This window comes from Myripristis murdjan, chromosome 23 (genome assembly GCF_902150065.1).
Source record: "Myripristis murdjan chromosome 23, fMyrMur1.1, whole genome shotgun sequence".
Taxonomy (NCBI): domain Eukaryota; kingdom Metazoa; phylum Chordata; class Actinopteri; order Holocentriformes; family Holocentridae; genus Myripristis; species Myripristis murdjan.
This window is the reverse complement of record NC_044002.1, coordinates 4,935,214-4,949,304: the sequence shown is the minus strand read 5'-3', so window position 1 is coordinate 4,949,304 and position 14,091 is coordinate 4,935,214. Positions and strand designations below refer to the sequence as shown.

General features: G+C 41.5%; 1 protein-coding gene across 2 annotated transcripts in view; it reads left to right on the top strand.

The window, feature by feature from the left end:
- usp6nl (USP6 N-terminal like) overlaps positions 1 to 13,910 on the top strand; it is a 71,585-nt gene extending 57,675 nt beyond the window's left edge. For both annotated transcript variants that reach the window (XM_030045528.1, XM_030045527.1), the window contains 8 exons: positions 448 to 557; positions 1,889 to 1,937; positions 3,343 to 3,463; positions 5,068 to 5,162; positions 5,995 to 6,060; positions 6,886 to 6,985; positions 7,084 to 7,236; positions 10,921 to 13,910. In XM_030045528.1, the coding sequence (XP_029901388.1) occupies positions 448 to 557; positions 1,889 to 1,937; positions 3,343 to 3,463; positions 5,068 to 5,162; positions 5,995 to 6,060; positions 6,886 to 6,985; positions 7,084 to 7,236; positions 10,921 to 12,545 (2,319 nt within the window). In that variant the 3' untranslated portion in view covers positions 12,546 to 13,910. The remainder of the gene's footprint in view (positions 1 to 447; positions 558 to 1,888; positions 1,938 to 3,342; positions 3,464 to 5,067; positions 5,163 to 5,994; positions 6,061 to 6,885; positions 6,986 to 7,083; positions 7,237 to 10,920) is intronic.
- Positions 13,911 to 14,091: the final 181 nt, after the last annotated feature.

Here is a 14,091-nt window from a genome sequence, read left to right as displayed (position 1 = left end):
ATTTAGGAGCCATGTCTTGAAGGACATGAATGACAGAGCATGGAAGCTCTGTCAACAATTAATGGCAAAAAAATATTTTACTGCTATATATAACTGTTTGGCAATCTGTGTGAATATGTGTTGAATGTTTGCTGGGTTTCTAGTGTAATGAAAATCCCAGAAAAGTCATGAATGTGAAAATGTGTTTTCCAGGCCTGTAAATGTTTTGAAAAAGTATGAAATGTCCCTAAAATATGGGTTGAAACCCTGTATTTAGATTTTCATTTACTTGACACACATTTTAGTTGTTAGATTATATTGTTACTTCCAGCCAATCATGAAATCAGGAATGCACAATTTGCATTTTCCAAACAGGCTGTGTGCAATTCAGGTCATTCCTCTTTGAACCTCCTCTCTCTGTCATTGACCTACACTTCCTTATTCCTTCTGTTTTCCTGTCGTCTTCAGAAACTGAAGGTCAGAGCGAGAGGACTTTCCCCTGACATCCGGCAGATTGACCTGGATGTGAACCGAACCTACCGGGACCACATCATGTTCATGCATCGCTATGATGTCAAGTGAGTGCAAATGCACTTCTCTGCAGCCTCGCAGTCAGTGGCCCTTATGTAAAAAAAAAAAAAAAAAAAAAAAAAAAAAACTCAAGGGTAACAGCACTGTGGTGCACAAAATCTACGGCTCTGTGATTCGGACTTACTCAGAAATTCAGTGTGAATACCACATTACAGCTGCCTTATTGTCAGCGATAAGCCAGTGACAGCTGATGAAAATTAACATGTTAATTAAGCGTTTCACATTAAACAACCAGCCTGATTATCCAGGCCTGTGTGTAAGTTCAGTGGAGCGCAGACTGGATCTGCCAGAGCAGCAGAGAAATCAAAAACTAATTGCAAGTTCAGCATGTTCACAGAATTTATTTAGCATAGTGATGACACAAAACATATGCAGTATTTAAACATTTTCTCCATTTTGCTCTCTATAGCTGATTGTTGTAATACAAGAGTGATTCATCCTACAGCCTGATGGTTTTACATTTGGTGTTCTAAACACGTGGTGTCTGGCAGCACTTTCCCAGGAAGAATTTACAGAAAGTGATGCAGTTAGTGTTTCTGATCTGTTTGGAATAAATAGAGGAACTGGGTCAGTAGTAGGAGCAGTGCTAGCCACAACGGCTGAGCAGACAAAAAAAAAAAAAGTGTCACTTATAGAAACTCAGCTTCCATCCAGTGAAAATCCAAGGAGAGAGAGGTCACAGTGCTGGACATTGATTGACAGGTGATCTCTGGGAAGTTAAGGGCAGAAACAGCGCAGCGATGAACACTTGGCAACAAAGATGGAGGGAAAACAGGATCCTGCAGATTACCACTTAACGCTTATTTTCACATTCAGGTTTAGTCTAGAAGTATATTGTCTTAAGAGCAGGTGGTATTTTGTGCTTTTTCTCCCTGTTGGTTTTAGGACTTTTCCTATTAACTCAATAGAACTGACATCCCAAAGCTACTTCCCACTGACATTTCCCTACATAGAAGTGGAAGAGCTCACGTCCCTCTTTTTGTATGTTTTCACTCCTTGTATTACCATTCTGATATTCTTTTTCACACTGTTGGTTTGAAATGAAGCAGCACAGTTGTTCCTTCCCGCAGGAAAAAGCATATTACACATCACATTTAGTCTTTTTTCAATTGATTTTTCCACACAAAAGCATTTTCTCTTCCGATTAATTCGCACCTCAGAGGCTGTCGTACAACTTCCTGTGACATGCGTGGGTAATTTTACTGCGAGTTTAAAATGCTCAAGCCTCACAGAACAAAAGGGTGAATGAAGAGTCTGTCTATACACTGTGGAGTGTTTGCAGGGTTTTGTATTGAGTGGTTTGTGTTTGTGTTCTCAGGCAGCAGGCTCTGTTCCACGTCCTCACAGCCTACTCCATGTACAATACGGTGAGTCACACACACTCTCACTTAGTCTGCAGGAATGTATTATTTAACTATGTAACATACTTTACCAGATAAGCTCCACTGATGTAAGAACCTTACTTGCACTGATATAACCTGGGGCACTCTGTAATTTGCTGGTAATTGCAGAGATCATGTGTGATTTTAATCCTATAAGAATGTGCTGTGTTGTAATTTGTAAAGTAAAAAAATTACCTTTTTTTAATACTTCTGCACCAGTGACAGCCGTGGCCAGAGGCATCATGTTTTCAGGTTGTCCATCCCTTTCTACGTCCATCCCATTCGCATGAGCATGATACCTCAGGAACGCCTTGAGGGATTGTCAAATTTGGCATAAATGCCCACTTAGATTCAAGGATCAACTGGTTAGAATTAAGTGGTCAAAGGTCAAGGTCACAGTGACCTTACAAAACACGTTTTTAACTCAAAATCGTACACAAATTATGACAAAGTTTTACACAAATGTCTAATAGGATAAAATGAAGAAGTGATGACATTTGATAGGTCAAAGGTCACGGTGACATTATAAATGTACTGCAAAAACACTTTTCTGGCCATTATTCAACACCGTAACTCAGAAGGGGAGGTTGTGACCATATTTCTCATTTGGTCAGATACTGAGTCCGTGACACTAATCTTGTGTGCCCACCATGAAACTGGTGACTGGAGAGATCTTCTTGTATAGACGTGTGTGAAGCACCCATGTTTATTGTAGCTTCGTTGCAGCAACAGCCAAATCTGAAGCATTGTCTACTGTCAAGGCCACAACTTTGTGTTCTATCAGAATCAGCTTTATTGGCCAAGCATGTGAACACATACAAGGAATTTGGCTGTTTTTTTTTTTATTGTGAGTCTGGACAAACATGGATGTAAACTATAACTTGACCGGTTGGTCGAGGCATGCAGCTGTCAGGTGGTATTTCTAATTTTTTTTTTTTTTCTGCTCCCTCATTGTGAAAAGAGGAGGCAGTAGTGGAATCTGTATAGGAAGGTTTTAGATAAATTTTGGATGTAAACTCCACTTTTTGCTGGAAATGATGAACCGTATTCAAATCTTCAGAGTACACATTTGTTTGAGAGACATTCTTGATTTCAGACATTTCTTTATTATCCATTGTGAATGTGCCGCACAATGTGCAGAGATTAGCGTATTAATTACAAGGGTTACATGTAGTAACAGTTGCATGTGAGTGAGGCTCCTTTCTAGGGTGACTTGGCAAAGAAAGCAGCATCAAGACCAAGAGAGAAGTTGCAGACAAAAGTTGTCAGAGGTCTAATGTGTAGGCCAAGAGCAGTGATGGACACCAGCTGTCATGGGAATTGACCCTCTGACCATTTGACCACCGCGCTGCTCCACCCCATTAATCTGTATTATACCATGTGTCTGCAGGAGGTGGGCTACTGCCAGGGAATGAGTCAGATCACAGCGCTGCTGCTCATCTACATGAATGAAGAGGATGCCTTCTGGGCCTTGGTCAAACTACTGTCTGGGCAGAAGCATGCCATGCATGGTAACACATACTCATACTGTATGAGCAAAACAGAAAAACAAAAAGAAAAACCTCAAAATTTGATGTTTGGTTATGTGTGCATAGTTGTCAGCTCTGTGGACCATAATTACCACAAAGGCTCTCAGCGTGTCCAAGGACAGGGAAGTGGCTGGCAGACACACAGTCTTCTGACTGTCATTATCAAACCTAACATTTGTTATGTTTAAGTAACATTTACTTTGCTTCATTGTTATGTTTTTTCAAAACATTTTTATTTGGACTATTATTTAAATCATGACCCTGACAGATTATACTGTCTCATACTGGCATTTTTGCATTCAAACAACCGTGTGGGACTTACAGTCATGTGTGAGAACCTTTGCCAGACATTTTCCACTGTGGCTAAGAAGCTTTGAATATACAGTAGGATAAAAATATAAGAAGTCATGACACACAAACACAAGCACACACACACACACGCTGTACACCAAGTCAGAGCACACACATCCTCTCGTTAAACGCATGCTCAATCCCACCAGGCATTATCCATGTGGAAGAACACAAGACAAACTAGCGGGCAGGCGTGTTACAGCTATGTTTCTGAGCTCATAAACCTTTGAGCGACAGACTCCATCACTCCATAAATGGCCAAGATCACTACACCCAGGAATATGTCCTATAGACTGTAAACACACACAGACATAGACTATACAGGCACATTTCAAGGGATTATCATTTCAGAGGCCTAAAAGCCAGGAGGACATACAGCCATGTAAGGAAAAGACATATAGTATATAGAGGCTTATGTTGGTGCCATATAAGAAATTATAAATGGCTGGCCAATTGTAAATCAACAATCATGTATCATTTCTACTGAAAAAATGTGTTAGATACTCCTCTTCCTTGGATAATTTGTTTTAGTTTATCTGCAAGTCATCTTGTTCCACTTATTTATGGGCTCTCCAGTTTAAACAATAAGAAAAGACAAGAAGAAGAAATAATTAAGTTAAGGAGAATAAAAAGATAATATCTGCAGGTTTTATGCCAATGAGGGGGACATCATGCACTTATTTTGGTATTGTCAAGTTGTTGCATCCTTTTGGCAGCGGGTGGCAGATTTGTTTTCTGAACAAGTAATCCTTGTCCCTTTATCCCCTCTCAATACTATTTTTGATTTCATGATGAGCAAAATATCTTATCAGACACTGCATATATTCGATATATTCATTACATTTCTAAAACATTATTATTTACAGGAAAATTAAATGAATATGAAAGGTAGAGCAAAAAGCTCAGGTTTAAATGAATGGGAGATACTGACAATATCAAAGTTGGGATACTGAGTTATCATTATTCATAATTTAACATTATTTGGCTTTTTCTTTTATTCCCTGATATAGGATGAAGTGTTTCATTTGAAGATGTGCAGAAGTGATTTGAATTATATTATATATGGTGCTTGTCATGCAAGTACATTATGTCTGTGTGTGTATATATGTGTTGTAAATTGTAAAATTATGTTTTTGTTTTGTGTAAGTAGAATATATGTATTTTGTCGTTGCATCTATTTAAAAAAAAAAAAAAAAAAAAAAAAAAACAGTAATCTTTCCTATCTTCACCTCTAGGCTTTTTTGTCCCTGGTTTTCCAAAGCTGATGCGCTTCCAGGAGCACCATGATCGTATCCTCAAGAAGATGATGCCTAAACTGAAACAGCACCTGGTGAGTGGAGCCACACTCACATGCAGACTGACAGTGCAGAATATGTGCCACATTATGTGATAGGTTGTCACAGTATAAAAGATAATGTTCATCCAAAGAAATGTAAAGAAAACATGCTAATGTTAGAAATTGCTCTATAACGTACATGATTTTATTTTCAAGCACTATTACATAATAAGAGGTATGTCATGGTTTCAACTATTAATGTCATAATGATATTGAGTAATAATGGAAATTGCATTATTATATCATAGTAATTATTTCAATTATTTGTCAATATCATTATTGTTATAAAAGTGGTATTAATGATTCACCCCTTATGATGTCATTCTCGCTGACTGATGTAATAATATGCTATAGCATTATCTGAAACAGATAATACAGTGTATTACATTTTACATGATGGTTTTTTTACATTAATATATTATCAGGCAGTTAATACAAGGGCTGAGCTATTTATTGATATAATTGTGACAAGTGTTGGCTTTTCCTGGTTTCAGAGGCTGCATTACAGTAAAGGGTGCAACAGTAATATGTAAACATATTAGACTGTTTTTGCTGTTCATTAGTAATGATCATTTATTAAAAATGTTGTGTGAAAATAGAAAGCACCAGTAGTCATCGCAGTATTGAGATCGAGGTATTCAGTCAGTCATATCATGATGTTTGATTTGTCCACATCATCTAGCTCTAGTTACTAGATTATCAGGAGCTGCAGTGCACAACTTCAAACCGGCATATACATAAACATAACAAACCACTTCTCACGCCCACTCTCCACCTCCTGTACTCTATACACTTAGCAGCTTCTCTTGGCTTTGTACCTCAACAGGACAACCAGGAGGTGTTTACCAGTCTCTACACCATGAAGTGGTTCTTCCAATGCTTCCTGGACAGAGTGAGTATCCTCTTTGCATGCTGCAAATTCAACACACTCAAACATTGTGTTAGTTTGAAATATGAATAATCATCACAATCTCCAATCTATCCCAAATTTAGGCAATTTTCACTCTCAAAAATTATAAGCTGTCAGCGTTTCCCCCATGACATTTATCCTTATACATGTAGAAGACCCTTTTAAACAGCATTTAGATCATAAGAGTTACTGTTCCTTTTTTCAGAAAAAAATGAAGGTAGTAGATGTTTATTTTTTACCTTGACATGTTTCGACTGGCGTCTGCAGTCTTCCTCAGAAGCGTCTCCTGACGGCTGTGGCATATCATTTATCAGCCGTTTTTCCTAGGCGTGGTCTACCTGCCTAGCAACTTGCCTACCTGCCTTGGAAAAACAGCTGATAAACGATACGCCACAGCCGTCAGGAGACGCTTCTGAGGAAGACTGCAGACGCCAGTCGAAACATGTCAAGGTAAAAAATAAACATTTACTACCTTAATTTTTGTCTGAAAAGAGGAACAGTAACTTTCATCTTAAAAAGTAGACATAATGAACCCTTTCGAACTTGCATTTAGATCATCATTTAACATTAAAACGCGATATTAAAATGAAGACTTAGACGATTTATAAAACAAAATGAAGAATAAAGAAGAAGAATAAAAAAGAAAATGTTGGTTGGTTGTTGTCACAGATTGTAAAAACAGTTTCTCTGGTCAACAATCATCTAACGAGATACTGACCTAACCCTACAACAAGAACCAGGTTAGGGAGAGCTTCTTCACTCATAATCTCTCTTATTGTCATTGTCTTACTCTCTTCTTGTGTCCAGACACCCTTCACCCTCACCCTAAGAATCTGGGACATCTATATCTTGGAGGGCGAGAGAGTGCTGACCGCCATGTCCTACACTGTCCTCAAACTGCACAAGAGTAAGACCGTTCACTCCACTCAAACATCGCAAGCCGGCTACAGCGGCTACTATTCTTCTCAAAAGGAGAAAAATCTGATGTGTGTGTGTGGTTTGCAGAGCACCTGATGAAGCTGTCCATGGAGGAGCTGGTAGAGTTTCTTCAGGTGACTTTGTCCAAAAACTTCTTCTTTGAGGATGACTTTGTGATTGAGCAGCTACAGAACTCCATGACAGAGCTCAGGAGGGCAAAGCTGGAGCTGCCCGCACCAGGTACTGCCATACCATGATTCACACACACACACACACACACACACACACACACACACACACACTCACTACAGTAACAACATCCAATGGGGCATTCTTGACTGTGATGATGGACACAATGGTGATGTGGTGCAACAGCAACATTTCGACCTTGTTCCTGCACATCACAAGGTGTTTTAATTTGTGTAGTAATAATGCTTGTCATCATGATAGCATTATTTATATTGTCCTGGGTTTCAGTCAAGATTTTTAGTATAAATCTGGAGAAATTGTTTTAGCATGAAAAAGGTCCAAATTTAAAATATTCAATATCGTGTCAATATCAGCTTTCAGTAACCCCCTGATAAGTCAGACTGTACAAAGGTATCCATAATTACAATAACAAACAATCACTCAGGTATGATGGTCGTGTTATGTAATAGTTATCAATGCATGTGTACTGTCTTAAACGTTTTCTTCAGTGTCATGGATGTACAAAAGAATAAAAACCAGGAGAAAACTGGAACCACCTCGAATTAGCTCCCTGGTTGCCACAGGAGTTGCATTATGCAAATAATTGGCACGGTTGCAAAACGTTTCAGTCAGTCTGCCCATCAGTCAACCAATCAGATCGCTTGTCTGAGACTATCTTTTGTATGAATTGTCACTGAACATAGCATGCATTAACAGACACTATCACACTGAGAAAAAAGAGAACACACACAGTTATCTAAATGTATTAACACACACATGCATTATCACTTAGGACCATCAGGACCTGGCTCAGTCTCTTGCTGCCATTTAGTCAATAGCTGTAGAAGTAGCCGTATGTTTCTAATCTTGCTCTGTCTCTCTTGATTAATCTGCTTTCTCTCCCTCTTCTTTCGAATGATGTTAGCCTACAAAAGTGTGGCCGTGAGTGGGGGCCACATTCCCTCCTACAACAGTAACCGGTGGGCTATCCTGACTGGTCTTCCCTCTCCATGTCTCTCCATCTGTCCCTCAGTTCGTCCGTCAGTCCGTTTTGTCTGTCGCCTGTCTGTCCAACAGCACTGGGGTTTCTCCTCCACAAACTAGCCCTCCAGCTGTTCTCCCTGATAACAGCTTTAACAAGCTCGGCTGCATTGCTTCAGTGCTTATTTGAAGTCCTGCGATGGCTGGGTCCCCCTCTTTTCTTTGTATCTCGTCATATTTTCCTTTGCTGCCATGCTCTGATGCCACAACGGTCAAAAGAAATGAGAAAATCATCACCACCTCTGTCCCTGGAAATGTTTTTCAGGTGATTTAAAGCACCCTCTGGTGGCCGTCTTGGAGGTGCTCAGCAACAGTGAACAGCTGATTGCATTTCTAAATTCAGTTTGGCACTCTCAACAGAACTGAAAAGAGTTGAATATCTATGCTGTTTTTTAACTGCACTTACACAACCATCATATATCAAATCAGTAGGCCTACTCACTGAATGACTTTTAAACACATCCAATTTGCTTTCTAGCTAATGTATCTAGTAGAAGCTAGTGGTAGTGGTTGGTTGTTGTATGTTTATATTAAAAGTGGCATTGTAATAAGCAAGAAAAACAAACTGCATGTCTGGCTTGATTGAGCTGAATTTTCTCAAGCCACAACTTGCAATAGTTGCTAGTTGAAGCTATCTTTGAACCAGAGGCTAGGGATAAAAACAAGGCACTTTTCACCACAAGTTATCTAAATCTATCTCATGAGTCTGCCATTTATAACCATGCTGAATGGATCACCTCAGCAGTCTTTTTCAGGTTTCTCTTTTTGTTGTCTAGCTGTTATATTTAGCTGTTACTTGTATACAGACGGTTCTCTACCAGACCTCCATGACGGCCTCAGTGTAATTGCCGCAATATTTGAAACAGTATTGCAAAACATAAATACCTGAAAATGTAATACTGTGCAGTATATCTGAAGAATGTTCTCAAAGAGGACCACACCAGAACTTTCCTGTCTTCTGGATCCCACACAGGCATAACAGTAGCAGTCTCATCCATTTGCCTGACTGGATAATGAGGCAGTCTTTCCAACAGTGGAAGCTTTTGTTAAACTGGCTCCAAGAGAGCCATCTTTAAACCCATCTGCTACAGTCAAGTCGGATGCCAGTTTATGAGCTGGTGTGCAAGGGGGATTTTTTTGGATCTGCAATTTTTTTAATCTGAATTGGCTGAACTGTCATTCATCAACAATGGCTCTATGGTTCTGGAGCGAGTTGCGTTCTTAAGAGACGGCATCCTCTCCCTCGCCAACCCCATTGTCATGACAACCTAACTCACTGTCCACACCCCATGGGTAAATCTCTAAATCTAAAGTGGCTTCCTCTCCTGTGTCGATACTGAATGGACTAAATAGGTTAAAGCAATGAGGAGTCAAAGCACAACAACAAAAATTAGGTTTAGATCAATATGGGTTTTTGAAGGCTGACAGTAGAAAAAATATTTTTGGAATGAAGCTAAGCTAGGCTAAATGAAATAATACAATATATTCTGTTTGGTGGATTAGCAGCTCCATAAAGGACCATCTTTAAAATCTTTGAAATCTTTATACCCCCACACATGATTTGCAAAATAGTTTGTTGCAATGTGAAATGTTGGTAAATTGTACTAAATAGACAAACCACACAAAATCACTGGTATTGTCCACGGAGTGAAACTGGTTTCATTGAAGGTTTCACTTATTCCCCTACACCACACTGGAATGATGTCTCTAGCAGTCAGGACTCTGTCAGGCTAACCCTAACAAAAATTTAAAATAAGTTTTTACATGAATATTTATATCCATATCCAGTACTGACAAATACTGATGTGGGAATGGTGGATAAGGAAGGTTAGGCAGCTTAGGTGCTTCTTCACATTGCTTTAACCCATTTGGACAGAGAACAGGAGAAAAAGTTACCTGGGAAAAATGTCATGGATAGACATTTTTTGTGTATTTAGTGCCAATTTGTTGACTTCCTGGGTCACTCCCACAGCACTTCCTCCTCCTCCAGCTGCTGTCTCCTGGCCTAACACTGGTGGTTATAGATCACACTTTTCCCTTGCAGTCCCCAACACATCCAGAGTCACCATTACTGTCTCTACACAATGTATATTTTCTTGTCAACTGTACTTTTATTTCTATTTTATACAAAGTAGTAAATTAAAGTAACACAGAATAATGTCATAGTTTATACCATAAAGTGATTGTAATATTTATTGTAGGTGCAAGCATAGCAGTTTAAATGAGGAAATATTTCTGTGGTTTTATGATGCTTGTACTTAAAAATCTAAGTACATTTAACAAGGTTCATTAATCAAGAACTATTTCCGTATGACCTTTCTAGTCCGGGTCTACTGCCGCGGCTAAGTACAGTTTAATGGAATGGAGTGAAACTCATAATTTCACAGGCTACTCAATTGAGTGTCAGTTCCTAATTGAGCGCCTCTGGCGAGCTGGGAATTAATATCAAACACTATTTCAGATGTATTTTTTCTGTCCTTTGTTCTTTGCCTGTGGAAATGTGATTAAGTGTTGTCATGAATGTAATTCTCCTTTATTTTTACCTCCCTATGGCAGTGGTGTTGCATGAATCCATGTACCCGTTGTGAATTTTCATCTGATGTGAATCAACACCACACAGTGTGTTCAGCCATTACTGTTCAGTATGTTTTCACGGTGGTATTCTAACCAGTCTCCTCTGTTTTGACTGGGCAGGTAAAGAGGAAGAGTTTCCCAAGAAGCCTCTAGGGCAGCTTCCTCCTGAGCTGGCAGCACCGGTGGCAAATCACGTGGCTAATGGTCAGAGCCATGCTGAGCCAGCCGAGCCTCCCAGGGACCCCAGTCCTCTGCCAGACCGCCAGCGGGACAGCCGGCCCCCCAGCCGGGCACGTCGGGACTCCTTGGACAAGCTGATCCGCCAGCACAAGGCTGACAGGAGGGAGTCTCGCAGCAGGGGATCAGGTGAGATTCCCACCGAGCAGCGAAGGCATCCCACCCCCTTGGCTTCCACCATCACCACTCCTGAGAGGGGGGTGACGCCGCCTCCAGCCCCAACCCCAACCCCTACCCCAGCACCACAGCACATCCTAGCAGCGGAGGGTGGGAGGTCTCAGAGCCACGCCTCTGCCAACAACTCCAACGCGGCCTTCAGCTCTCGCAGGGAGATCACTCCCCGCTGGGTCAAGCCCTCTGAGACCAAACTGGAGGCAGCCAAAGCGGCGGCCATCGCAGCAGCAGCCCGAGACACCCAGCTGAGCAGAGGAGTGTCCCCGGCCCCCTCCAGCCCAGATGACCCCATGCTGGCCCACCGCCGGCCCCGCTCCAGGGGCTTTGTCCCCGGTTCCAACCGCGGCTCCAATGCCTCTCAGTATGACAATGTGCCAGGACTGCCTGAGCAGGACTTTGAGGTCATGGAGCTGGAGAGACCTCCGTCCAGAATGAGGACCCTTCGTAGCGAAACCTCCTTCAGTACGTCGTCCCTCCACCAGAACAGCCCTAGCCGCACACCCAGCCACACTGGGAGTGTCATCGCCATCACAACAGGGTCCAGGATGGCCAAACACCCTCTTCCCCCACCACTTTCCCTCAACAGTCCAACAGGGGTCCAGGCAGGCTACCCCAACACGCAGTCCCAGTACCACACCCCTCCCCAGCAATACTCCCCCAACAGGCCAACCATGGTGCCCCTCTTCCATCCCTCCTACAGCGTAAACATGGAAAACAGGGGAGAGGACAGACTCTATGCTCCACCTTCCCGAATTCCCCCCTCCAGCCTGGTGTATGGTGGGGACCGGGCGTATGCCACCACTCAGCGCCAGCCCAACAACCTCTCCCCAGAGAAGGCTCTTATGAACAACTCCTATGCCACCTACCGGAAGCAGCCGCCTAGCTCCGCCCATGACCTGCAAAACGCAAGGCCTCCTCTTGAGCGCCCCCTGCAGCTGGAAAGCCCAGGCAACTCCACCCCCGTCTACCTGCGCCAGCCCACTCGGCTCAACTCCACCACACAAATCTACACTCAAGCAGACTTCAGGTTCGAGGGGCACCGGAGAGGTGAGCTGAACACACACTACCAGCCAGAGGGGCTGGAGCGGGCGGAGGACGAGCTTCCCCCTCGGTCGCCCGGAGGGATGCCCCGCTCACCCAGCTTCCAGAGGGCCCAAATGTCTCCCGTCCAGGAGTTCACCTTCCCCCCAAGCCCTGACGACCTGCTTCACTACAGGACACAGTTCCAGGAGCAGCAGCCCGTAATAAGGCAGCAGCTTCCCCAGCTATTCGGAGGACCACACTACAGGCACGCACAGGAGGCGTTTGCCATGCAGGAGTCCATGTTGCTGTGACTGGATGAGGGAATGAGAGAGAGAGACAGAAAAAAGATGGAGGGACACTGAAAAAAAAAACAAAAGTGTAGTCACTGACACTGTGGCAAAGACAAGCAGTAGTCCTAGCATTGTTAGGAACCTTGTTTTGTTCTGTCGCCTTGTGCTTTATGTGTGAAGTACTGACCTTCTGACCGTCATGCTGCATCGTAAAGCTGCAGGACACACCAGCCTCTGACATTTTTATTGATCATGTTAAAAAACAAAAAAACTGACTGAAGATTTTATTTTATTTTTGGATGTAAATCATTAATGAGAGGTGACAGTATATATATCTTTTAGAGTTTGAAATGTACAGTAATTTTTTTTGTTAATATACTGAGTTGTTAAACTTATCAGTAGTAGGGGAACGTTCTCCTAAAGAGCAAAACTCAGATTTATCTTCTTTTTCCATCTTTATTTTTTTATATGTTAGCTCCAGATATTTACATTAGAGGCTGATTTACTCTATATGCTTGTTAATATGTTATTTTTCAAAGAGAAGAAATAATATTATGTCAAAAGATTAGAGAATTAGAGGCAGTGATGACTGGGTCACTGGAAGTCATGATTTCCATTTCGATTTTGAAGCTCCCCCATTGTATTAAGACCAGGGTCATTTTTTACTTTTATTTTCATTTTTCAAGGAGATAATTTTGTTATTGCTTTGTTTCAGCAATAACTGTTATTCCTGTTGTGCAATGCATTTCTTATTCCCTCATGAAGTACAGTGCATTGTGTATTTACATGGATTTGAGGCCAGTGTAGTTTTTAGTGAAATTCCTACTCAAGGAATACTGTGCTATTTCGCAAGGGCTCCTGAGATCCCATTTTTGTTTGTGTGTTTTTGATGTGATGGTTTAAAATCCTCTGATTTATTATGTAACCATAGGTAACACAGGTTTGATAGATGCTGTACTGTATTTTCCAAATCTTCAGCACATGCAGCAAGAGATGGTTGTGAGCTAGTATATGCAGCAAGTTTGCTTTAGTTATGTCTTATTATTCTCAACACTGTCATATCAACTACTGTTCAGCTACTGGCACTTAACACTGGCATAGGCAGTCATCCCACACACACACACACACACACACACACACACACACACATATACACATACACACACACTACATAGTCACCCCTGTGTAAGTCACACATTTCAATACTTAATCGAGTATCATATTTGTTTCAAACATTTGTTTTGAAAAAGTTGTCATTCTCAAACAGTACTGACATACTGTTTATTACATTCCCCTAAGTTATCTTTTTTTTTTTTTTTTTTTTGAACAACTAACCGCAGACGACTCTGATACTTTGCTTAATAAAACAGATGGGGTGAAAATGAATCTTTGGATCTGTTATTTATGGGTGCAAATGGGAGGTCATGTCATAAAGTCGCTAGGTGTTGTAGTAGGAAATCCTGAGCATGCACATTCCTACAAGACTTATATTTTTCCACCCTTTTTGCTCTTTTTCCTTTTGCATGCCTTACCCACTCTTAAGGATATTGTGCCCCTCAGTGGAGAA